Genomic DNA, 27,876 nt, shown 5'->3' on the forward strand with positions numbered 1-27,876 from the left:
AAAAGTCAGAGAACTATTTGTGTTTGTTAAGCTTCCCCTTTCTTTTCAAGAACTGAAGGAACAATTAGATAAGAAAGAAAGGTAACAGCAGATTTTAAAACCGCACCTGTTCTCACACTGAGAATGTAATCATGCCCTAAGATTTTAGTTTGGGCTGTATAAGGCTTAACTTGTGATACAACCGTCTGCATACACGTCTGACTCAGCTATTTCAATGCATGTCAATATAGTTCAAACAGTATATAAAGATTGCCCCAGCTGTGTCTGGCAGAGCATACTTGTAAGCCAACTGCTTCGTATCTCTCAAGCTTAAGCTTAAATATACCTCCACAACTGTGTTTGATTTCAGTTTCTCATTATCAGAAAAGTGTACCTGATTTGTGCATTCACACAAGACTCAATCATAACCTTACTTCCTTCCAAAAAGAAATCAACTTTTCAGGGTCCAACTATATACTACGTCACTTCTTTCTTGTGCACTGTTATATTTTAGTAATGATAACTTTAACGTGCTCTGCTACCCATGTGACTAGGTCCACCCTGTATAGGTACCTACAATAAATAAACAATCTAGGAAGACTGTGTATTTGCTGAAAGGGTAAATTAAACAGGAGATTGGCCACGAATAGACCCTAGTACTAGCTCTAGGACGTGTATCCTGGAAAAGCATTTCACGTTACCCTATAAATACAAATTGAATGTTTGCTCAGTCAGAAAACACAGCACCGCAACATTTAACCATCTATGGTTCAAAACAATGGCTAACTTCCAGATGATATGCCAAGTTCATCAAACACACTGTTGAAATTAATCAATAATTCCACTACTCTTGTGCAAGTCCCAATGTGTGCAACTGAGGTGTTGAACTAGTCGGTCCACAATTTAATTAACAGAAGTCTCCTAACAAATCAATTTCCCGTAACTTGCAAATGAATAAAGTCACAACGCCGCACAGCGGAAAATCTGTAGAAAATAAGACAACTGAGTAAACTAATAGTTAGCAGGGAAGACACCTTCAAAGATGTAGGGTACTTGGGTAGCAAAGGCAAAGTTTCACTACTGAGGTAAACGATTTGATGGCTTGAAAGCAAGTACCAATGGGAAGGTTTGTATGCTTAACCATGAATAAAAATCATTTTTTATGGTTTGTAAAAGTCACCAGTTTGAATTTGTAAATGTATGTACAACAAAAATTAAAGATCAGGGTTTCAATTGGATTTCATACAATCCAGGAAATTAACTATGGTCACAAAGGCAGATCATTAAAGTACAACAGCAACACAGAAAAAAAAATAACCAATGAAGCTTAGATGATAGACTAGCTGTAGATTCTAAATTTAAGTGCAGACAATTTATTATTTTTAATTCCCAGATCCGAACTCTAGCCCTGGCATTGTGCGACAGACTCAAGATTGTCATTGAATAATAAACACAATGTAATTTCTGTAACAAAGCGCATTGTTCATTGAAAGCGAATGCTGTGATTCTGTGGTGAGCTCCTTCCCTAAACAAAAGACTGGCAATGTGCAGAGTTTTGGGAAATGAAACTTTTCTCTACAAGATAAACACGCAAACATCTTACTCAACATCCAACATAAACATAAGAGAAAGACCGCTTGAGGGCTGGAGACAAACTTAGCATGGCAAGTAAGAGTAAACAACGTTTATTGAAAATCTTTATTTTTAACACTTCTGCCAGTAAAAATGAAACTTTTCACATTGCCGTTGGTCTTTAACACTTTCTTCCTGCTGATGGGAATGGGCCAGTTCCTCAGTTCCACTGTGGTCAGGGCAACATTGCGGGATTGCTTTGCAAGCACAAAGGCGGAGTGGGTTGCCTATCAGAATGAGATGAGGCAGCTAAAGTTCAAGTTTTTAAAGGGAATGCATAGAAGCTATTTATTCTGCCCCAAAAAACTATCTTAGAAGAATGTTGCTGATTTTTTTTGTTTTTTGTGGGGGCAAGCCATTAAAGAGTTGTGTTGTACCAAACAAAGGATTTAATTCTAAAACGAAACTTCAAGGACAAAATTTCACAAAAGAAATTAATGAGGCACACATTAGTGACACTGCATTGCAAAACACTACCTGTGCATGCCCCTAATGCACGGCAGTACTGTCTCTGCCCACATGTAGAAGGTGACTTGGAGTTTCTCTGGTACCATGGCTCAAGTTTAGAACTCAGTCAGCTTTATGCATATCCATCTGTAATGTTGATGCCACTGAAAGTAGGCTACAGAGTAGCTAGCAGCTGTTCAACGCCTCAATCAGCAGAATGGCATCATGTAGAAGCAGGCGGTTAGTATTCCATGCAAAGAGGTCCCTTCACCCCTAAATCCATGGTTTTTGAGTGAAAGAAGTACTTAGTTAAACATGCAGAAGTTCTCTGATGCTAGAAACATGTCTTTATGGCAACATACACAACCCATTAGGCCAAAGCACCTAAGGTCCAGCAAATACACTGCATACAGTGGAAAATTATCCAGATCAACAATGAACGCTCTGTGTTTTCTGTGTACTATCTGAAGTTTGCTGGGCCTAGTACCCGACTCCAATTACCTTCCAGCCACTCAAGACCAACTTTTCAAGATATCCTTATAAATACAATGTGGGGCTCCTCACACATATGGCTTCAACAGTAATCCTTGCCACCCCAAAATAAAAAGGACCCTTCCTTCCGGAGAATCTGTTTTGAATGCAACACGTCTGTCCTCATGATGACAAAACTTCTTCTGTCAAAGACATTTGATGTGCGAGCGTAAAACAACTTTTGATGCAAACTGCTGGACCGAGTGGCGCAATTGATGTCCTTTTTTAGCATGCAGCTCCAATGCATAGAAAGGCTAAGCGGCGTGTGCGGCGGGGTAATTTTTGCATTGTGCCAAAAGAGATAAGCTTTCCTGAGTGTTGTACCACTACCCAAGGGCCACTGGGCAGCAGTGCTAAAACTGTGTACACCCTCTTTGGTGTCTGGTACCTCACCTTTCTCCTTTTTGAGCAGGTACAGAATACCAGCCTTCTATGAGAAATTAGCTGTAATTGTGCCTTTTGTCTAAGGAGGTACAATAAAGAGTGGTTGCGTTTAATTAGTTGATTGTGTCATTTTCTACATTTTTGTGCTGTCCTGATTTTTGTAACAGTTTATGAAAGCAATAAAATTGTGATTTGTTTTAGTAAAAGACCTGCAAATTAAATTCAATAAAACAGTTACTAAGTATCTGGAATACTAGGGGAGTCATAAAAACTAAGCATACGTACATTATCCACTGCGCCCCCAAATATCAATGCGTGTTTAACAGATCTGCTCACACAGCTGATGGCATAAAAGAGTACCTGACCTTCTTCTCTTTAGCAAGCATCTTTGTAAAGATGGGCAGTGGGCATCAAAAAGTGTCACATGAAGAATAAACAGTGCTATCCAAAAATAATGGTGTGGCTTTGATTACAATCGCACGTAAGACCACAGCTACAGTAGACATTCACAGCTCACCATCTTAAATATTGGTGATTTTCAAATAAAAATACACAAGTGAGCAGCAGGCACCTGGCTTTCCTCTTCTCAGCCCACCCCCACCGTTCCCCCAAAAATATTTTATAGTTCAGGGTGACCCCAGCATCTAGAGTGGAGTGCTGCACCCAGTAGACTGGTACTCTTGTCCCTAGGGCTCAATGTCTGTATGGCAGGCCAGAGTTGCCATGGGATTGAAATTGTCCAGTGTTTTTTGTAGCTTGACGTCAGTAAGTCTGAGGAGTTGCTTTACCAGCTGGCTCGCACTGCTTCAATGTCGCTGACTAAGTTCTGGGCTAAGCATATGCCAAATATCTAAAAAGCAAACAGACAAGAGAAAAAGTTTTAAGCGTTGTTGGTATATCAGCGTTCTTGGTTTGTCGGTGAGAAACAATTAACCAATGATGTATTTCAAGACTGCGAGTGAAGGAAAATGCTACTTACCCAGTATGCATCTGTTTTTGGCATGTACAGCTGTAGAGCCACATGCTTTGCATAGCCCGTCAACTAGTGTTGGGTCCGGATGTTTGCACTTTGTTTTTGTTCGAAGAAGTATTTTCCAGTCACGAGGTAGGCGACTCCTCCTTTCGGTGATAGTGCGCATGGGCATCGACTCCATTGTTAGATTGTTTGCCGCAGAGGGTCATAATGGAGTTAGTAAGAGATGTCCATGTATATAAGTAAGATATTACTGCAACCGGTATAGGTACCCGGGGAGGCGGGTGGGCGCATGTGAATCTACAGCTCTACATGCCAAGAACAGATGCATACTGGGTAAGTAGCATCTTCCGTTCGAGGCATGTCAGCTGTAGATCTCCTGCTTTGCATAGACTATACAGCAGTTATCTCCCAAAGCGGTGGCAAACCTGTAGCTGTTGCAGTCATCTGAAATAGTGTGCTTAAAACTGCTTGGCCCACACTAGCTTGCTGTCTGGCTAACACATCTACACAATAGTGTTTTGTGAATGTGTGAGGTGTAGATCATGTTGCAGCTTTGAGGATGTCATCTATGGGTATATTCCCTAAGAATGCCATAGAAGCCCTAGCTTGCGTGTGGAGTGCACTCTAGGGGCAATTGTCAGTGTTTGTTCTGCCTTTGCATAGCAAGTCTGAATGCACTGGACTATCCACCTTGCAATGCCTGATTTTGATATAGGATTGCCTTTATGAGGTGGTGCAAAAGTGACAAACTGTTTTGTCTTTCGGAAAGATTTCATCCTTTCTACATAGTAAAGTAGCGCTCTTTTCACATCTAAAGTGTGCAAAGCACGTTCTGCTACAGAATCTAGTTGAGGGAGGAACACAGGCAACTCAACAGATTGGTTGATATGAAAGGCAGAAATTACTTTTGGTAGAAATTTAGGGTTGGTCCTATGAACCACTTTTTATTGGTGTACTTGTAAAAATGGTTCTTCTATGGTTAGTGCCTGAAGCTCACCTACTCTCCTCAGTGATGTGATGGCTATGAGGAAAGCTACCTTCTAAGTGAGAAATTGCCGTTCACATCTATGCAATGGCTCAAAGGGTGGACCCATCAGTCTGGTAAGGACAATGTTGAGATTCCACACTGGAGCAGGTGGAAGCCTTTGAAGATTGATTCTTTTAAGTCCCTCCATAAGTGCTTTAATGACAGGCACTCTAAAGAGAAACAGATGTAAGGTATGCAGCTATTGCAGCAAGATGTGAGCATATGAAAGAGTATGCTAAATTGGAACACTGCAGATGTAATAAATAGCAAATGTTGTTTTGAACTGAAGCGTCCAGCGGATCAATTTGATAGATATTACAGTATATTATAAATCCTTTCCACTTTGCTGCATAGCATGATCTTGTGGTAGGACGTCTAGCCTCTTTGATGATGTTCATGCAGTCTGGCGGGTGATTAAGGTAATCACAATAAGGAGCTAGAGAGGGAAAATTAATCGCCCTCCACTTACAAATAACCAAAAAACACCAAAAGCCCTGATTATTAGGGGCTTAGTCCACTTTTATATAAAGGGTTGAGAGTGGGTGTTCAACTTCCTCTACCCACCTATTGATTTAGACATCTCAATTTTACTCAATCCTTATTGCCCACAATAAATCTTTATATTAATAAAAACGTTGGTTTGTCAGTCACTTCTCTCCAAGTATACCCCCAACTATACAGGTGTATAAACAACCAAAAATGTGTGTAGGTGAGATAACCCCTCACAACCATCCTATGTTCAGGACACGACGGATATTTTGAACACTCTTGATGAGCTAGAATTTGACTCCACACAAGAGTTTCTTGCGACTATAGACATCGAGTCACTGTATACTTGCATACCCGAAGATGCCACACTGGTGGCAGCAGCGCGTGCTCTTGGGGACCAGGAGTGGTTTTACGATACCCCTCAATCATTCGTGTTACAGTGCATAGAGTTGGCATTGACGCGTAATTATTTAAGCTACAAAAAACTGCTTTTTTTTACAAGCATCATGGACATCTATGGGCGCAACCTTTGCGCCCAGCCTGGCCTGCATTTATGTGGGCCAGTTGAAGAGAACTATATTCACCATCCATCTAATCCCTTCCAGAGGAATATTCGCCTCTGGAAGATGATGTGTTGTGCATTTGGTCCGGATCGTAAAGTGGTCTCCTTGAATTTTTGAATTGGCTTAATGGGTTGGATACAAGCCTTAAGTTCACCTAGACTATGAGCAATCAAAAGGCAGTATACCTCGACTTGAATATTGTGGTGGTTGCCAATAAACTTTGCACCTCTGTGCACCAGAAATCAACAAATAGAAATGTATTGCTTCACTAACAGTCATTCCATCCTAGGGCGCTACGTGATAACCTGCCCGTAGGCCAGTTCCTGCGGTACCACAGGAACTGTTCTTCCACTAGTGCCTATATGCAGCAATCTGAAAGCCTGACAGACAAATTGGTACAGAGGGCTTATCCTAGTAGAATAGTAAATAAAGCCAGAAAAAGAGCACTCAATACTCCACGAAGTGCTTTACTCGAGAGGAATGTGAGACAGCGTAGTTATTGCCTACCAGTGGTCATGATTTATGACCCACTGTCGACCAAAATTCATCAAGCCATCAGGAAACACTGGTCGTTATTATCCATAACTGAATTCAAGATGCCACAGCCCAGGTTTGCCTTTAGGCGAGCATGCAATCTAAAGGATAAGCTGGTACATACACGACCAGTACAGCGTACCAAGGATTCCTCAATCCCGCCTGGACACTACCCATGCGGGAGTTGTTCAGTTTGTGAGTTAATGGAGAAAGTCAACAGTATACAACTGATGAATGGGAGGACGTGGCATCCGACCAAATTCAGCAATTGTAATACTATTAATGTAATTTACCGACTTACCTGCCAATGTGGGTTACAATATATAGGTTTAACCTCTCGAAAGATCAAAGTTCGTCTCCAGGAACATCTGAGTACAATAAAGTCAGAAACATTAACTACACGGATGGCGCAACATTTCAAAGAACAAGACTATGATGCTAGAGCATTCAAATGGCTTGTTCTGGAAAGAGTAGTGGATGAGGCATGCAACATTGAGAAAACACTAGCCAAAAAAGAGGCCCGGTGGATTTCACAGAAAAGGCGGATCAGATTGGATTGAATGATTTTATCGAATGGAATAAGATCAGTGGGTGATTAACTGAAGCATGAGACTTGACCAGATATAATATGTAACATTATGTTTGAAGACCATGATGACTGCTGCTTGATATCAGTGATGGTGTTGAATTGATGTGGTCCTAAATACTTCAGAAATATCATGACAAAGGTGGGCCCCTGTCTACATTAAATAAGGAGTTTTGAATGTAACAGATCCATATTGGCGGGACCGAAAGACAGAGTATTTTAATTGGGATAGTCAGATTTGGGACATATCATCAGTAGCCTAAAAGACTATCTAATCATCCTAGGGACACGTATATTATCCAATTATGATGATCATTTGACGTCTTTGATGTCTGAAGAGTAAATGGAAATTGTATTCCCACTGAGTATGTTTAATGGGTGTGTGTAGTTGGAAAGTAAAAAAGACCAAGAGCCTTGATATTGAACCTGGGATATGGTAATTGCTCATATAAATTACCTTCCCGCTCATTAGCATTCATAAATAGATGAGAAGTAAATGATGAGGTTCTTATTTTCTGTTGATATATGGAGACACATTAACACTTTGTGCATCTTTGGAAACACTGTAGAACAGCTGAAAACCAGTCCAAGATGGCGCTGACACTTTGCACTGAACACACGTTGACTAGCGAGTAAGTGTCATAACTTCCCGTTTCCGGGTACATGTTGATAAAATGAAGCATGAGGACCGCATCGATACACCGGAACGAGACGAAGTTTGCTTTACGGGTACACGCGGTTGGTCTATATGTGGGCAGTCCTAAAGATTGGTGAGTCAGTACGCATACCGGCTGTGGATATTAGCACAGAGCGACGATGCGTCTGAAAGATTTTAATTCGGCAGGGGTCCTGGTGTAAACCTAAATTGAATGAGCAGACAAGAGTATGTAAGCGTATTTAATTCGACAGCGTACATACTTGTCCCGAGTATGGATAACAACAAAGAGGGACAATGTTGCCTGAATGCTTTTACTTTGGCACTGTGAGTTTGCGACGAGCGAATTGAGGGGAGCATAAATGTCTAAACTAATTTGACAGTGAACTAAATTCATATATGTATATAGCATGGCAGGGGCTGTGATTATGGGATGACTTTTGTTTAGGTCAATTGTTTGACCTAAGAAGCCAGTAACCATTATCAAGGAGGTTCTAAATGGTTGGTGTTTTTAATTGATATCTTCTTGTGTTTGTCAGTCACTTCGTGTACAAAATTTGAAGTCCAGTAAGGTGATCTACGACCTCAAGCCCTGACGAAATTGCCACAAAAAAAAAAAAAACATGTTGGCCCATCCTGAATTGGTCTGCAACATGCAGTTGTTTAACCTTGAGTAATCTCACAATTTTTTAATAAAACTGGCACCTGGTTGATGTGAGTCTTAACTCAATTTTAATTAGAGATATTCTCTATCTCATAATAACACGGGGTCTTTCTTTGTGACATACACAACCTTACCTTCACCTTCATTATTTGTACTGGACACTACTTCTTTTCCTTTTCACAGGTAAAATAGCTACCAATGATGAGAAACGTGAGCACAACTGGTGAGAAACGACCAGTAGCGCACGTGAGGGGCTATCTCACCTACACACCTTTTTTATTGTTTATACACCTGTATAGTTGGGGGTATACTTGGAGAGAAGTGACTGACAAACCAAAGTTTTTATAAATATAAAAATGTATTGTGGGCAATAAGGATTGAGTAAAATTAAGAAATTTCTAAATCAATAGGTGGGTAGAGGAGGTTCAATACCCACTCTCAATCCTATATACAAAAGTGGACTAAGCCCCTGATAATCAGGTTTTTTGTTGTGTTTTGGGAGATTAAGGTAGCCAAACTCTAAGATTTCAGGTGCCAGATCGCAAGATTGAGATACATGGGATCTGGATGTCTTCTCTCTCTGTGGCTCTGAGTTAGAAGATTGGGAGTGAGATGTAGTTTTTGGTGAGGAACTACTGAGCACTCCAACAGTGCTGTGAACCAGGGTTGCCGGGCCCATGTGGGAGCAACTAGGATTAGTGTCAGGGACACCTGTCTGAGCTTCCGAACCACTAATGGAATGAGTGGGAAAGGCGGAAAAGCGTAGGCAAATATCCCTAACCAATCCATCCATAGTGCATTGCCTTTGGATAAGGGGTGTGGATGCCTTGATGCGAAGCTTGGGCATTTTGCATTTAGGTTTGTGGCGAACAGATCTATGTCAGGAAAGCCCCACAACTGGAAGAATGGGAGGAGAACCTGAGGGTGGATTTCCCATTCGTGAATCTGTTGTCTTTGATGACTGAGCAGCTCTGCAATCTGATTGTTTACTCCTGGGAGATGTTCTGCAAGGAGATACATTTTGTGATGTATAGCTCATTTTCAGATGGTCTGTGCTAGTTGAGACAGCTGGAGAGTGTGTGTCCCCCCCTATTTTTGTATGTAGTACATTGCTGTCATGTTGTCTGTACAGATCAGGACAGCTTTGCCTCCTATATGTACTTGAAAAAGGGTACATTTTCATTGTGAAAATGTGGTGTGTTCACGTTGGGTTTTGAGCCATTTCCTGTCATGGGCACTATGCCTACCCACACAAGTGAGGTATTTTTATCGGGAGACTTAGGGTAATTCAGATTTGTAAAACAACTCTTATTACCTATTGATTTTTGATGCATTTCTGCCTTCCAAATGAAAGACATTGTGCAAAAAATAAGTCATTTTGAAAAATGACCGATAATTCTCATGCTTGTATGAGTATTCCCAATTTCGAAAATGTGCAAATATGTACTGATTCTAAACTCTATAATTTGTTCCCATTTCAGAAATACATAGGTGTCTTACATACCGATTTTTCCATGTATACATTTTCCCACAATAATTGTATATACCCGGAACATAATAAAAAACCATTGCAAATTGCTGCTCAGTTTTTGACTCTGGTTTCGTCGGGTTCTTGGTGAACCTACAAGTCCTATATATCCCCACAACCAGGAAGGTCCAGCGGATGTAACGGTATATTGTTTTTCAAAGAGCTGTCATAATTAGAAGAAGTTACAGGTGAAAACGTTGACACAAAAGGCTGTTTTTTCAACTAATTGTCAATTTTTCCTATATTTAACTGTTAAGTTTCTATAAAGAAACCTTGATGGATCTACACAAATGACCCCTTGCTGAATTCAGAATTTTGTCTACTTTTCGAAAATGTATAGGTTTCCAGGATCCATTATTGCTTTCACACCCATTTCTACCATTAACTGGAAGGAGGTTGAAAGCACAAAAAATAGCAAAAATAAGCTATGTCCCAGAAAAATGCCAAAACTGTGTAAAAAATGTAGGTTTTCTGACAAAAGTCTGTCATTCCCTAAAAGCTGGGAAAATGGTGATTTCAGCCCCACAAACCCTTTTTTGATACCATTTGCAATGAAAAACCCAGACGCTTTCATTTGCAGCCAGTTTTTCCCATTTTTCCCCCCCAAAAAATGTTTTGCTGTATTTTGGCTAATTTCTGGGATCCTTCCAGGGGAATCCACAAACCCTGGGTACCTTTTGAATACCCATGATGCTGGAAGAAAAGGACGCACATTTGGCGTTGAAACCTTATGTGGTCAAAAAGTTACAGGGGCCTAAGCGCCCACTACCCCAAATAGCCCAAAAAAGGCTTAGCACGGGGGGGGGGGGGGGTTCGAGGCCTAGCAGCAAAGGGGATAATTGAGAATAGAGGACTGTACCTCAGATTTGAAACCTGAAATTCTCAACCATGCATGTCTGCGTAGCAGTACGCTGGTTACTGCACAAGCTGCTGTGTCAGCTGCATCTAGGGCGCACTTGATGGAGGTATTGGTGATAAGTTTGCCGTCCTGAATAAGATTATTTGCCTTAGATTTATGTTCATCAGGCAGAAATTGCATGAGTTTTTCTAACTCATCATAACAAGCCCCATGATATCTAGCTAACAAAGCCTGAGCATTAGCGATGTGCCAGTCATTAGCCGCTTGTGAGGCTACCCTTTTGCCAGAGGGATCAATTAACTTGGACTCCTTATCAGGAGGACGGGCCTCACCTGTGGTTTGTGAGTTAGCTCTCTTGTGAGCATTGGAAACCACAAGAGAGTCTAAGGGCAGCTGACCCTTGATATATGCAGGGTCAGTAGGTGCCGGTTTATATTTCTTCTCAACTCTAGGGGCGATGATTCTTGCCCTTACAGGATCTTTGAAAACCTCATCTGGGTGTTTAAGCATCCCCTTCAGCACTAGCAGTGTATGGGTAGTTTTTTTTTTTTTAGAGGAACTTAGGGTCTCAAACAAGGAGTCCTCCTCTAAAGCCTCCTTATGCAGTTCCACTCCTTGATAATGAGCAGCCCTGTTAAGAAGCTCAATATACCCTATATTGTCGTCAGGTGACGATGGTCTGGACAGATGTAAGTCAGGGTCATTATCCGTGTTTGGGTCAGTGCCGTAATCCTCCCATGGGTCAACATACTGTGGCCCATCCTCATCCCCATCCCCGTGATCCTGTGGGTCAGGTGATTGTAATGGTGGTGAATTAGTGGGTGTGATGAGTAATTGAGGATTAGTGGGCAAAGGAGGTGGAATATATGGTGGCGAAGGGTTAGTACTCACATTTTTTCTCTTCAGGGGAATGTGGTACTCTTCCTGTTGGCCCATTTTCCTTTTTTCAGGCAATTTGGCATTGATATGACCAGTCTCTGGGTTTTCTAACCATTTATTTTTTGTTTCGGATCTGAAGGTGGAATATCGGACCAAGGCTCTTTTGGTTAAGTCTTTTTATCTTTGCTCGCAGTTTTCAGCGTCGGAGGTTTCGGCTCTTTGGTACCGAAGATTTAGGCTTTGATAAAGATGGAACGTGGACCACGACATGTTTTGATTTCAGCACTGAAAATTTAATTTTGGCACCTGCATGGGGCCGACTCGAGCCCAAGCCGGAAGGCTTCTTCTTATGTTTCGGCGCCAGGCCCGGGTGCGGGGCGCTCTAAACATTTTCTTGGTGCCGACCTTGGCCCGTAGGCAGAGGAAGGACTGGAGCCTTTTTGGTCTTGTGTTGTTGAGGCAAGGGGGTTTCTGTACTCACGATACGCTGACCCGGTGTAACTTGCGCCTCTTCCCCTATGTCTGAGTCGGCCTCGGACACGGAAATGTGTTCTTATTCCTCGGCTCCTTGAGCTTGTGTTTCCTCTTGGTCAGAATCTTCGCCGAAGATGTCCAGTACGGAGCCGCCTTGGTGTTGCATCTCCTGACGTAGCGTCCGACAGTCACGGAGCATCTTCTTCAATCGAAACGATCGGCACGCATCGCAATCTTTCTCGTCGCGTTCCAGGGATGAACAGAGGTTGCACACTTCACACAGGCCTGTGCACGGAATTTTAGCGCGACACCCGGGACATAGCTTGAATGGAGTCTGTTCCATCGACTGCTAGTGAGCCCGGCGCAGGGAGGCCCAATGGCCTTCCACGAGTTTTCCTATCAAAGATCTTTGAGTCGAAACGATGCGTGGAGAATGGGAAACGCAATCGAGAAACAATAACATCGAGGGTAGTGGATTGCCCATTGACGGGAACCCGAGAAACGATGCCGAACCGGAGCGCAGCAATTCACATCCGATCACGATGGCGGAAAAAAAAAAATCTAACAATGGAGCCGATGCACATGCGCACTATCACAGAAAGGGAGTCACCTACCTCGTAACTGGAAAAGACTTCTTCGAACAAAAACAAAGTGCAAACATTCAGATCCAGCACTAGATGACGGGCTATGCAAAGACTGATCCACAGCTCACATGCCTCAAACACTATGTTTAACAGAGTAAATGTTTGGCCAATAACTGAGAGCCTCCTATTTTGTATGTTGCTGATCTGAGCAAGTTACTGTTGATGGTGCAGCACCCAATGAGCAACCCTTCCATGATATGTGTTAATCAAGTTGCTGTACTGGTTTAAATTTTTATGGGTTCTAAAAAGTACTTAGGCAAACTGAGCCGAGACACAGGATTAACCCTCTAAACAGTACTTCTCAAATTTTTTATAACCACAACCCAATTTTTATAATCGCAAACTTTCGCAAACCACCTATCTTTAAGGGACATGAGGTGAGCGTTTTTTTAAATTTAACTAAAGCATCATGTAGTAGCGCACTGTCATTTGCAGACACCACATTTTCCACTGAAATGGCCACTAAATGTGCAGACACATACATGTTTAATTCTAAAACTATACTGTAAACAAATGATAAAGCGTAGGAATCTGGTTTCAGTGAATAGTTATCATGTGTGCATAACCAAGTAAAGTGTCTTGATTTGTTTTAATCCTCTTAAAATCTTTCTTTCCTTCACAATGCAGAATTAAAATGTGCTTCACTTTGCTTTTCTAACTGCTGAATGTGTATACATTTTGTTGTGTTCTACAAAGTGACATCATACAACCTGTCCTTTCACAATCCCTGTACCCAAGCAAGATTGTCACACAATTCATTTTACTTTTCTTGCTCTGACTGCAAAGTGTGAGGATTTTGTAAACACCAGCCCCCATGTTAAACAAACTAGCAGCAGAAGACAAAGCCTGACATTTGACTTCTGTCTTTGAAACACAGCAAATGTGACAAGATAAGTACAGAAGTACAAGTTACTTACTTTCGGTAACGATGTATTTGGTAGAGACGATTCTAGCTGCAGATTCCTGAACGTAGAATTATCCCCAGGCGTGAGACTGCACCCGGAAAACTTTCTTGCCCAGCATCTCTGCGCGCCGGGGTGCGTCACCTCGCGACTCCGCCCTGACGTCCTCCGCGGGCGTGACGTCAGTGAGGTCACATAAGCTCCACCCCGGCGCGCTGACGTCAGTTTGCTTCGGAGAACTTTTCCGCATCACAACACGAAGCCATCACAACAAAACTGAGGAGAGCATGGGAACAGTTTGCGAAAACCAGAGAAACAAAAAGAGAGAGACAAAAGATGAGGAACAGCACCAGGTGGCACCGAGTCGCCGGGAGGCTACAACAGGAACAACTGTGCAAGCCAAGTGGGAGCACAAACGTACCAGAAGGCCACATCAGTAAAGCCACAGCAGGGAAGCATAAAGCACCCCTCTGCAGAACCACCGTGTAAGCCAAGGCGAGAGACAGGCTGGAGGCACAAACAGTGGAAAGCGCTGTAAAAGAAAGAGAGAGAGAGACTGCCACCATAGACCACACAGCAAAGGGCCACAAGCCCGGCACAGAGGAGAAACAGCAATCCACCTCCAGACTACACAGTCAAGGAGGGCCAGAGCGTCTGAAAGGAGCAGGGGGCCAAGGACAGGCAAAAGAACCCCCGGCGTGGAAGACCGCAAGGGGATCAGAAATTTCAACAACAAAGGGAAAAGAGCAAAAGTAGGCCCCTACACTGGAAAGAGCCCAGCTGGAGGGAAGCCCGACAGGCAGAAAACGAAAAGGACCCCCACAGAAGACAAGCTACCCAGAGGAAGGCAAGCGCAGAAAACCAAGCTGGGGGTCCTCGCAGAACGGGGAGGAAGGGCGGGTCGTGAAGGAATCTGCGGCTAGAATCGTCTCTACCAGATACAGAGTTACTTAACGTAAGTAACTTGTACAACTGATAGAGACTACTAGCCGCAGATTCCCTAACGTAGAATAGATACCCTAGCCATACACAGAAGGGAGGAGGGCCTGCGAGAGAGCCTCCCCAGCAGGAGAGACAAGGGCCCCAGTAGGGTACATGGCGCAAGAACCAGAAAGAAAGGCCAGGATAACCTAAGCCCAACCAAGGGAGAGCTCCCAACACCCCACAGGGGCAAACAGCATCTCAAAAGCCTCAAGGAACACAAGGGCCACCCCAAACCCAGTGAGAAGAGGTAGAGCCAGAGGCAGGGCCTACCGGAAGAAACAGATGCACAGGGATAGAAAAGAGCTGAAAACACCTAGGCCGCAAGCAGCGGACAAGGCCGGAACGGCGCCACCGCCAACAGCACAGGCGGAAGAAGAAAAGCAGCGTAGCGCGAAGCCCCAGCGGAACCAGAGGCAGGGGCGCAAGTAAACACAGCAAGAGCACAACGTTGGAGCAGAACAAGCAGTCCCGCAAGGGCACGCTCCACCAGCAACAGGCAACACCACGGAACAGCGCACCCAGGAAAAGGCAGACGCCAGCCGAAGGCAGAGGCCAGGGAGGACCAGGACACACCCTAAGGAAGGGGCCGGGCCAGAGACACACACACACACACACACACACACACACACACACACAGACCGTCGAAGAAGTGGAGGAACCGGCAGAAAATAAAAGAGAGACACAAAGGAGACAGGTCAAAAAAAGCCAACCCTCTGGAGCATCAGGCAGAGGACCATGCCAAAACACAGGACAAAAGTGCGGAACCACCACAACACGTTGCCGCAGACAGCAATCCAGACCGGCCGAACATGGCGACAAGGAGGAGGACAGACCGAGTGCAAGCCGCACCAAGACAATTGGCAAGAAAATCGGACCTGCGACATACCGTCATGCCACGGAGAGCAAGGAACCCAAAAGGGTGACCACACCTCCTCAGCACATGACAGAGCTATGTAATAGCAACAAGTACCCCACATAGGGTAGGTTACGTCCCAAGAACCACGTGAACACCTCTTAGGAAAAATCTTTCCGCAGCAGAGGACAAAACAGAAAGACCTGCAGAAAGAACCCGCAGACGGCTTATCAAACAGCCAATAAGGAAGAGACAGAAGGCCCAATCTCAAGGCCTACCGGGCTTACCAACAGATAAAACCACAAGACAACAAAGGGCCGGTCCAGCAGCCAATAGCATCAAGGGCTCAACAAAAGGACCCTAAGGAACATCAACCATACAGAATACACAACCTGGGCTACCCGTTATAAGGCCCCAGGAAAACAACGGGAGAGCACCTACCAAAACACAGACTGACAGTCAGGTCACTGAGGTGGAGGAGGAGGGCGAAGCCCCGCAAGAAACCTCTGAATGGCAGAATCCGCAGGGGCGTGGAACAGCAGAGCGCCATCCAAGGGGAGGTCAACCAGCCGTTCCCTAACATTTTTCAGGGAAAACACTATCCCATAGCCAGGCATGGCGACGAAGGGCCACCGAATTAGCCATGGTACGACTAATACCTCCAAAACGTCCAGAGCCGAACGAAGAATGAACGCCGCCAGCTCTCGGCCATCCAACACATGGTGCCGCAGATCAACGCAGGCACCCTCCTGAGAAGCGGAAGACATAAGAGACACCGCCGAGTCCCATAAGCAAGAAGTGGCTCTGGCCAACACACAGAGTGTTAAGGGCCCGCAAAGCAGCGCTGGAAGAGGCAAAGATGTTGCGGCCCCAGAAATCCAACCAGTGGGCTTCCTGCGACGGTGGAGACAACACCGATGGCAAGGAGGGAAAGGCAGTCTGTAAAAGAGGGCCCCTGGTAGAAGGATGGAGGGAAAGACAGACAGGATCATGCGGAGCAGGCCGGTGGCGGTGCAGAAGAGGCTGGGGCACCGGGTTCCCCGTGGCAGGACGCCCCCAGGCCCCCAAAAGAGAATTGTGGAGCGCAGCCCCGAAGGGCAGAAGCAGCTCCCGTCCACCAGAGCCCTGATGGAGAACCTCCAGCAGATGATCAGTGGGGAAATGGGCAGCTGGATCGCCCATACGCAAGATTCCCGCAGCCGTGTAAACAGCTCGAGCGAAGGCAGCACTCGCCTCCGTGGGGCCCCACGGTGGGGAAAGCAGTTCCTCCGTGGGCAACGGCTGCAAGCTAAGGCGGCCGTCCCCCAGCCCAACCGGAGGAAGGAAAGGCCAAGCTCGAAAAGGAGGAGGGTGGACCGATGAATGGGGAACCTGAGGTGCCTCTGACGAAGTCTGCGGGCGCGGGGACGGCAAAGAGCCGTCCTTAGAAGACACCAGGGAAAAAGCCACGACACAGCGACCCGTCTCCAGAGAAGATGAAAAACAGCTGCCGAACCTCTGGAGAAGAGGGGGCGTCCGAAGAAGAATCAACGACCCGACATCGGCCCGGCGCCGTAGAGTCCGCCACCGGCATCAGGTCAACGTTGACCGGTGCCGAAGGGGACGCCGGAACGACCTCCGCCACAACTCGCAGCAGACCGGAGCTGGGGCGGCTAAGGAACGGCGCCAAAAAGGAGTCGACTCGACCTCCGATGAGGCAGCCGCCGGCGTGGAGGGATGAGGGGGGGCCCGGGGACACGCCCCGACCCCTGCGGCGCCGCCAGGACCAGCAGCCGCCGGCGCCTGAGCGGCGTCACCTCGGCCTTGGACAAGGCCACCGCCTGCCCAGAGGACCGAGGGGGACTCGAGGACACGCCCGAGCCCCGGCAACCTACCGTGACACCACAGGGACCCCCGCGGGGGTTTGCGGCGAGTTAGAGGCGCCGTGGTCTGAAGGAGGGAACCCCGAAGGGCCGCACCTCGACGGCACCACATCCTCCGAACCTGGATCCGAACCTGTAGGCGCCGGAGGCGCCGCAGGAGTCCCCGCACGCAGCAAGGGATCCGCAGACGTCACAGGAAGAGAAGGAGGAAGAGCCAACAATTTGTGCAAGGCCGCCGCATAGGCCTCCATCTGGGCTCTGGTCGCCCCCGAACCAGGTAACGGCAGATAGGGTGGACGAGCGCTGGGCCGCACCACCCGCGTAGAACCCACGCCCCCAACAGGCCGGGGACCAGTTCTCAGGGACAAACTGACACTTACCAACAGGTGAGCGACGCCCTTGCGGCCTGGGAGAAGGACGATGTCGGAGACGGAAGCGGCGGTTCTCGAAGCCTTCCGTGGGGACGGACGCGGTGACGACGCCGACCTGGACATGCGTGTCGAAAGGATCATCCGGCGCCGCCGGGACTTCGGCTTCATTTGCTGACGCCTCACAGTCCGTTGAGTCGTGGTGCTCCCCGAAACACAACATACAGATGAGGTGAGGATCCGTCGCAGACATCTGGCGCGCGCAAGACAAGCACGTCTTGAAGCCCGGAGGCATTCGCACACTGTACCCAGAAAAACGCTAAGCGTAAGAAGAAGGCCTGAAAAAGGCCAGGACACGATCCGGGTCAGCGTTGCACCCGGAAAAGAAAACTAACGTCAGAGCGCCCGGGTAGGGCTTATGTGACCTCGCTGACGTCACGCCCGCGGAGGACGTCTAAGCAGAGTCGCGAGGTGCCGCCCCCCGGCGGGCAGAGCAGCTGGGCAAGAAAGTTTTCCGGGTCCAGTCTCACGCCTAGGGATAATTCTACGTTAAGGAATCTGCAGCTAGTAGTCTCTATCAGATTGTAAAGGCATCTTTATTACTTTAAACTTTTGCGACTCACCAAAAATCGGCTTGTAACCCACCAGTAGGTTGCAACCCACCGTTTGGGAAACCTTCCTTTAGAAAACTTAGAGGCTAGTTTGCTTGAGTCGTCTGTCCTGACTCCCAAAAATCACTGATAAGGTGGAGGGAAGAGAATCTAAATTGTCGTGGAGAGTTTTGAACAGGGTGAGGGGAAATACAAAAATTAAAAAACACAATCTTACCTTTAGGCGGGGTCCCACGTCTCTGCTCCTGCTCTCCTGTCTCCAACTCCAGAAATAGGAAGCCAGACTCCCTCCCCTAAGCCAATCACAACGTTGCTATGCAGCATTGTGATTGGTCTGTGCAAAGTTGTGATTGGTCTGAGCGGCGTGACACAGTGCTCAGCCAGGGGCTGGAGGCGTGGGAATTTTCGCCATGCAGGCTGTAATGTAGCCTGCATGGAGGACAGGGAAAGGGCACATGACTGGTTTGGGCAGCCTGAGATGGCCGACCAAACAGTCATTGCGCACTTAGGAGTGGGCAAACCACTCCTCCCCTGCTCCGAGAGCAGAGCAGCTAAAAAGCAGCAGGACACAAAGCATAAAATGCTAATAAAGTTATTATCATTTTATGTTTCTCCTTCACACTGCTTAAAAGCAGTGTGGCGACGCTCCTCCGCCTAAGCGGAGGAGCCGCCACTGCACACAGACACAATGCCATCTCATAGGGTGGCAGTGCGCCAGGAAGTTTGGAAGTGTAACACCGTTCCGAAATGGGAATGTGGCTCAAGTCAAAAACCCTCCAGGCAACCTTGGATTAGAACTATCATTTTTGCCTGGTAACACAAACCTTCTACGCATTGACTTAGTAGAGAATAAACTTCATTAAGGCAGAGGCCGCTACCTGGACTCTAATGTCCGCCAACTTAAACAATTAAACGTACAGAATATGAAAACTCATATCCTTCTGCTGGCTGCGTATTTTCCTTTGCTTTGGATGATTCCAAGTGGCTCCCCACTGTAAAACAGTTTCAACTCAAAATAAAATGTACATACCCTCAATAATATTTCTGTTAGATAAATCATCTTTCTGCACGTTTCTTACCTTAAGACTATCCTTCCCAGGTGTCAGACTGGTCTGAAAAACTTTCTTCTCCAGCAGCAACTCTCTTGTACCACCAGGTGGTGCTTTGCAGCTTCTGCCCTGAGTCCGCCCACTGGACATAATGATACTACCACATAATGGGTCTAGTCTTCACGCTTAAGTCAATTCCTGAAACCTTTTTCATGCTCCACAGAGGTGTGCAGAGAGGAACTGAGGGGGCAGCAACAACAGCACATAACGTGCTTGAATGCTTGGGGTCTTAATGTACACTGCACAAACACATCAAGGAAGGAGGAGGGAGGGGTGAAAAATCTACAGGATTATTCGGTATCTATCAGAAATAACAATACTGAAGAAAACTATCCTATTTCTGATTGATACATTCTTCTTGCAAATTTCTCACTTTAAAAGAAAGAGTCCATAGCAATATCCTCCAGGGTTGCGAAAGAGCAGTGCTGATTAGCCAAGGAATTCATGAAGCACTGCCCTAGCGAAGTATTTATCACTGTGTGCTTTGGCTGTGAGGCAGTAATATTTAACAAACATGAAAGGATGACCATGTGGCTGCTTGGCAAATGTCAGGAACCAGGACACATCTGGCGAGAGCTGTGAAAGCAGCCATGGTCCTGGTGCAGTGGGCACAAAGTCACTCTGGAAGGTCTTTTGTGGTCAAGGCATAGCAGCTCTTAATACATGGGATAACCCAACACAAAATGGTGTGTTTAATCACTACCTTGCTCTGGCAAAACCCATGATGATCCTGCACTCAACCGGTTGAGAAATGTTGAATTAGTAGGAGATCACACGCCTTGGATCTATTTGATGCAGAAACTCCTACCCGATGATGCAATGAGGGTAAGCAAAGAAAGATGGAAGAATGACAGACTGTCACATGAAAGGCAAAACCAACTAGGCTTAAAAGGCTACTTGTCTGTGTTGAAAACTGTGAAGGTGGATTAACAGAGTGGCTGAAGTTCTCTGACTCTGCGAGTTGAACTGAGCACTATTAACAACACAAACTTCAAAGTAAGAAGTTTAATTGTACAACTGTGCATCGCCTCGAAAGGGCATTTCATTAAGAAAATTAACAAACATTTATGCTCAGTGAGGGGGTATTGGTGACTACAGTAGCTTGAGCCTTCAGAGGTTTGAACAGGCCATATTGCGTATTTCCCTCAATCCATGCAGATCTGAGTGGACTGATTGGAAAATTTTCACCTGGGCCGAACAACTCCCTTGGTGATTGAGTTGCTGTTGTCAGACACCACTATGGAACCCTCATCCGTCATCTGACAAGTAGAACCAAAAACATGCACAAGGCAACGTGGTTGAGCAGATGCAGGACCTGTAGGACCAGTAGATGCAGTGGAGACAAATCTCAGAATCACCTCCAGAAAACCCAAGATTCTCTGAGGGAGTAGAAAGGTCTTCATATAGGTCATATTCAGCCCCACATCTAAGAAGGTCAATTTCTGTGTTGGAGTGGGGTGGAACATCTGTGTATTGATGGTAAAGCCCAAATCGTGGAGAACAGTCCTCGTGCTCTGAACATGTTCTTAAACCAGCTCTGGGGACTACGCACTAACCAACTAATTATCCAATACATGGACTCTAAACCATGTCAATGAAGCTGCCACAACTGCCAGAACGTTTGTGAAAACACAAGGAGCGGTCATCAGCCCAAATGGCAAGATCAATAGCTGATTGAATCCCACGTTGAACCTCAGGTTGATGCAGGGAGTGGGGAGAAATGGAAGATGGAAGTAAGCATCCTGAAAATCCAGGTACAGCAGCCAATCCCTTGCATTCTGGGCCCACAAAAACTTGACTCATGCGCAGCATCTTGAACTTGTCCTGCCAAATAAATAAGTTCAGATGTTGGAGATCCAAGATGCTTCTAAAACCTCCATCCTTCTTGGGGACCATGAAATAAAGGGAATAACATCCTATATCCCTTATTTCCAGAAGAACCACCTCTGTGGCCTATTTGTCCAGCAGGGCTAAGAACTCTGCATCCGGAATTCTGGAAGTGCCAGAAAGCATGTCCTGATGGTATAATGGAGATCTGGAGGAGGAACAGGAAGGGTAGAGGAAAGCCTTTGCACATCTCCAACTGATGGAAAAGTGGGAGACACCACCTCCAGACCATGGTTGTGTAAAGGGGACGATTGAGGGGGAGGGGGGGGGGGGAGAACGACTTTAAAACAGCAGTGCCGGTAGTGGATTGGAGCAACACTTAAACCCACCCCTGCCACTAAACGAGTGGTACATTTGCTAAGGCGTCTGGCCTTGTAGAAAAAGTTGCCTCTGCTGCGAATTCTGTTCACTGGAATAGCAACCAAATTTCCTGTACAGCTGATGGAAGTGCATTGGTGAAATAAATCAATGAAATGAAAAATATATTTATGAAGCACACTAAACCCTGAGGGTGGGTAACCACTTAGCCAAGCAAAAATAGCCTCCAACAAAAGTCTGCGGTGCCCAAGTCAGAATTTAAGATAACAGCCAGGTTTTAACTGCATTGTACATTCAAAACTAAGGCCATCATGGAATCGATAGGGATTGAAGAGACCATCATAGCCTTAATTCGGCAAATGTATGCACATGTATCTGTTTATGTGCTGTATGGAAGGGAGGGGAATGTACCAGGGCATTTGAGATTATGAAGGGCATGAAACAGGGGTGTGTCCTCACCCCATTCTTGTTTTCAATATATGCCAATGGGGTGGAGGCAGCCCTGACTGGATCTACCCCCACCGTCCCGTACATTAATTCAACACCCCCCCATATAATTATATACTGCGATGACGCGGTGGTAATTGCTAGATCTGAGAAAGCGTTTGTGACCCAGATTGGGTATACAAGATTTACATGGAAATCTTGGACCACGAGTAAATGAAACTAAAACCTATGTATTAGTCTCCGAAGGGCGCCTGTAAAAATTGCCACCCTTTCTCATAATTAACCAAAACCTCGTGGTGGTAGATACTTTTTGCTTCTTGTGGATACTTTTTGATGCCAAACAAACTTGGAATTATATTATTGCTGATAGGGCCCTGGTAATGGGGAAAAGAAATTATGGCAATTCTAACATTTATTAAGAAATTGGGGTCTAAACCTATCCCCGAAATTATTAATACTACTAATAGTGACACTTATAGAGCGCAACAGCTACCTCAACAGAGATGTCCTGTCGCTGAGCAGAAGTCAGGTGGAGATCCGGACTGGATTCACAAGAGAACTGCCCCCGCAAGCCCATCTGTTTGAGTTTGTCCAGAGGAATTGGGTGTCCAACTGTATCGAACGCAGCCGACGGATCTAAAAGGACCAGCATGCCTGATGCTCCTGCATCTACAGTCATTCTCACCGATTCCGCCACTTCCACCAATGCACTCTCGATACTGTATCCGGACCGGAATCCGAACTGGGTGTCATGCAAGATGTCCTGTGCTTCAATGAAATTAGCGAGTTAATGTGCCAATTTTTCAAAATTTTTTGCAGGTGCTGGGAATAGAGACATCAGTCAATAATTGCCAAGCACCGTAGGATCAGCAATTGTTTTTTTCAGAAGGGGTAGCGAGAGTGCATGTTACCAAATTTCTGGAAAGATGCCCGAAGATAGCAACGTGCTCCAAATGTAGTTTAATACTGGGTTGATCAAGTGAGCCAAGGACCTAAAAAGCTTGGGTGGGCAAGAGTCCAAGGGGGAACCAGACTTGCATCTTAGGATTTCGGCCAGTGATTCCTGCAAGGTTATGGGATGAAACTCAGAGAAAGTACTAATGGAATTAGTAATTTGCAATGGCTGTGGTTCCACTGGCGCCTCCCCAACTGTGAATGGGAGATAGACTTTCTGAATTTTCTCCTCAAAGAAGTTGGATAAGTTTGTGCATCGATAGCAGATGGACTGGTAAAGGATCTGACAAACCTAAAAATGTCTTAACAGAGTTCTTTTAACTTTCAATGCGCTTATCAAAGTGTTCCCTTCAAGCTGCCCCCATTAATTTGCGGAGCTTCTTCAAGGCTACCTGGTAGGCTTGCTTGTTCACTGGGCAATAATCTTTCCTCCATTGCCGCTCAAGCCTTTTACACCAACTCTTTCCTGCTCCAAGGTCTGCCAAGAACCAAGGGGCATAAGGAGACTCTCTCGGGGACCTAACAGATCTCAGCGGTGCCACTGTGTCAAGGGCGGAGGTGATTCTTAAGTTGAGCACGACGCTGTCCTCATTGGGATTGCCAGTTATCTGTGGTCCCCTATCTAGAAGCGCAGGACCCAAGCTGCCTGCTGTAGCCTTATTCCAGGTCCTTCTTAATACTGAGCGTATGCCTCCACACAGCTGTACACTCCCCAGAGTTAAAGAAAAGGGTACCAAGAAGTTGTCCGTGCAGACCAAACATCGAGGGGCCTCAACTCTCATGGTAAGGATGTTGGAAAAGTTTAGGTCAAGAGTATGACCTGCTCTATGTGTGGGGACATTTACCTGTTGTGTGAGGTTAGCTCCATTGAGAAACATTACTGAGAGGCTTGGAGGCAACTGGGATTGTTTACATGGAGACTGAGGTTACCTAAAGCCGTGAAGTTGGCGTATTGCAATGATTTCTGTGCAATAAAATTACATAGTTCGAGAGTATACTTGTTTAAGCAATCCAGTGGTGTATTAATTAGCAGCCCAGCAAAGGAAAAGGTTGGGGAGATCTTTATACAGAAGTTTAAGCCCTCCATGTTGCCTGAATTGTTCAGATCCGCAGTGGAAATTTCCCTAGTTTCCTTCAAGATAAAAGCCACCTCACCTCCTCTTCTATCGCCACTCCTATTGGCACAAATTATTCGGAAACCGCGTAGGATAGCTGAGGTCAAGACCGGCAGATATTCCCCCCCCCCCCCGCCCTCCCCAACCAAGTTTCAGCTAGGAACAACACACCCCAGGTGTTGTCCATCAGAGATAGCCAAATATCATCTGCATGTCTGGGAAACAATCTGCAATTAATCATGCAGGCTCCTACCCCACCATCCTATACCCTCTGAGCTTGGGGGATCCTTCCCCTACTCCTGGTCGCCCTGCCTGGGATCCCTAAGGTGAAACTGCATTCCTTACAATGGTACGGGGGCCAGGGTTAGTCAAGTTAGCACACTGGGTTCTTGAGCACTTGTTTCTCCTTAAGGCCAAGAGGGTATCTCACGACCAAATAGTGCACTTGCTGCTACCAATTTGAGCAGCATGGCTGGCGCTGGCCGCGATCTGGACTCTGACTGGCGCAGACGGGTTTGCCTTTGGTGCGCCCGCAGCACGTGGGCGTAGCGGTGTGCAGAAAATATATCACGCCAAAGTAATTTCTTCAGCCACTTTTAGAACAGAGGTTTGGGACATGGTGGCAATTGAGGTCTTACAGCGCAAAGAAGTTTTTTTTATTTTTATAAAAGACTGGTAGCACTTCCTGGTAGCTGCTCACATTACAACGGTCATGCAGAACTCAAGAGTCCCATTTATAACAGACATAGTCCAGTTAGCTCCCATTTTACTGTGGCACTCAATTTGGAGAAGAGTCAGTAAATTTGAATCTGAGCTTTATTAGGGACTGGCAGAATTTGGATTTTGTGCATAACATAAGAGTGTTACAATATGTTAAAAACACGTTGAGGTCACTGGACTTACTGGAGCTGTATGAGAATCCTCACGCCTGCACCCTTATTTCAAAGTCTAGAATGAAGGAAATCCTTCTTAAAAAAAGGCTAAGAGAGATAGAAGGGGAGCTGATAATTTAAAGTCTACAGTAATTACATATCTTGGGATCCCATAACACAAGACCTGCACTCCTATTTGGCCTCAGTATCTAACCTCCAGCACCGTTTTATTTAAGTGAGGTTTAGGTTATATTTTGTTCCTCTTATGTTGGGTTACCCGATAATTTGTATTCCGTGGAAGACTTGCCGCCATGTACGTGTGACAGGGTGTCATCGTAATTAAATGGACATATTTTATTATTTTGTAGCTTTTACATTGTCCAGAAGAAAAGATTTATCCTACCTGTTTTGTGTAGACATAACTTCAGACAATGTCTGGTAGCCTTGTATTTCATCCAAATGCTAGCATATCCATATGTATGCTACTTTCTGGCCCCCTTTCTATGGTCTTCAGTAAAGAGTAGGAGAACTATTATGGTAGGTTAAATAATTATCTCCTTGCCTCCCTTTTAATGATACTGCAACACATTTTAAGATACATTTTTTAGGCAAAGCTTCTGTTTTAAAATTTTAAAAACTGGTGAATATGTTTTAGAATTCTATTATTTTATTTAAACATATGATATGATTATACAATAAGCATTTTATATCCTATAGAGCTGTAGCGAAATAAACTTCCTTTGCCTGATTAACAACCATGTTGGAAGGAGTGCAAAGTGGACACATAGTTGAGGTTTTTGCCCACCTCCCCTTTCCACTTGCTCCCAACTTTAATAGGCAATATCTTCATTTGAATGTCAAAGAAGGGGGTATGTCAAGGTATGATAGTGCTCTAAATGAATTGTTTTTAGAACGTATTGTAAAAGACTGTTGGATATTAATTGCATTTTTATGTAATTTTTTTGTACTTTTATGGATTATTTATTTAGTTTGAATAAAGTTAATGCTGATTCTTAACAGCCAGGTTTTAAGGGCTTTCTTAAACAGTGAGAAAGAATCTAACTTCGAAATGTGGGTGAACAGTGTGTTCCACAACTTGGCAACCGCAACGGCGAGTGAAAGGCCATCCCATTAGACTTTATGTTAACAAGGAATAATCGATCACCTTTCTGCCTGAGGAAGATCTGAGAGTTCTACCTGGCGAATAACAGTTGAAGAGAGCTGTGAGATGTCTTGATCCTTTACAATGAAGGGCTAGTGAAAGCAAGAAAAGTGCTTAAAATAATATATGCGTCCTGATTGGAAGCCAGTGGTGGGCACGAATATCCTCTCGGCTGAAAGACATTTAGGGATGTTCAGAATGAGGCAAGCAGTTGCATTATGAACCATGTGAAGTTTGTTCAGGGATAAACTGTTAATATCTAGGTATAATGTATTACAGTAGTCAAAGCATGAGTAAATCAAAGCAATGACTACCGAATATCGCATTTCCTTCAGAATGAATGGGAAGATTTTCCTGAGAGCTCGAATGATGTAAAACTTGTACTCTTAGTACAGTTAACCTCCAAATCAAAGTTAAGAGTCGTGTGGAAGAGAACACCGAGATTTTTAGCCGACTTCACAGGAATGGGCAGGGGGCCGCTGGCCACTGACCACCAAATACTGGTCCAAATAGACTCCTGTGCCCCAAACATCAGCACTTCAGTTTTTTAGTGGTTGTGTTTTGGAAAGTTGACTTTCATCCAGGTGCTAATGCTGGTCATGCACCAATTAAAGTTATTAGCTACCAAAGGCAGATTGTGAAAAAGAGACGCAATGATTTGTGTGTCGTCCGCATTCAAAAGGACTTGGAAACTGAACAATCATACCAATTCTGCAAGAAGAGTGAAATACAAATTAAAGAGGGTTGGGCTAAGAGACGAGCCTGTGGAACCACACATGAGAGACTAAATGCCTTGGCTTTAAAGCCACCAGGGCTAACAGTTTGCACCCTGTCAATAAGGCCACTCCAGCTTGCTGAAGAGTTTGTACCAGGCCCAGGGGTGAGACAGCGTCGAAGGTTGCCGACAAGTCGAGCAGCACCAACACAGCTAACCTGATCAACCTGGCACCAGATATGGTCAGTAGCTGTAGTGAGTGCAGTCTCCGTACTGTAGCCACTCCTAAATCCATTCTCCAAAGGCTCAAGAATGCCGCAGTGTCGATCAGCTTCATCAATTCCTGATTACGATACTTTTCTAATATTTTAGCAGGTGTGGTCTGCAGCAAGATTGGGCAAAAAGTTTTCATATTATCTGGATCCGCATTCGTTTTTTTTCTGTAGGGGAATAATTGTGGCTTACTTCCAGGGATAAGGAAAAATACCAGTGTCAATGGTGTTTTTGAGCATTCCCTGCTGAGTATCTGCAATGCAATCTGGGGCCAAATGCAGAATTTTGGTGGGCTGGGGTCAGCTGTAGACTCTGACTTTAGACTCATAACGATTTCCTTCGTTTTCTGCACTGAAAGAGGGGGAAAGACAGAAAGCCATGAGGGATTGATTGAGATTACAGACACTTCAGTGGACAAATTGCATTCCGCAGACGGCTTAAAGAACAAGTTACTTACCTTCGGTAACAATGTATCTGTAAGCAACATTAGCAGTGATAGATTCCTTACCTTAGAATTACCCTTGAAATCAGTTCGCAGAACGGGGAGGATGGGTGGGGCGGTAAGGAATCTATCACTACTAATGTTTCTTACA

General features: G+C 45.3%; 1 protein-coding gene across 1 annotated transcript in view; it reads right to left on the minus strand.

Moving 5' to 3' along the window:
- Window positions 1-1,648: 1,648 nt before the first annotated feature.
- The window catches only part of TSPAN5 (tetraspanin 5), a 315,595-nt gene continuing 289,367 nt past the window's right edge, over window positions 1,649-27,876 (minus strand). The window contains exon 8 of the mRNA XM_085641160.1: window positions 1,649-3,823. Coding sequence (XP_085497286.1) covers window positions 3,758-3,823 — 66 coding nt within the window. The 3' untranslated portion in view covers window positions 1,649-3,757. The remainder of the gene's footprint in view (window positions 3,824-27,876) is intronic.

Source organism: Triturus cristatus, chromosome 2_2 (genome assembly GCF_964204655.1).
Source record: "Triturus cristatus chromosome 2_2, aTriCri1.1, whole genome shotgun sequence".
NCBI classification, from domain to species: Eukaryota; Metazoa; Chordata; class Amphibia; order Caudata; family Salamandridae; genus Triturus; species Triturus cristatus.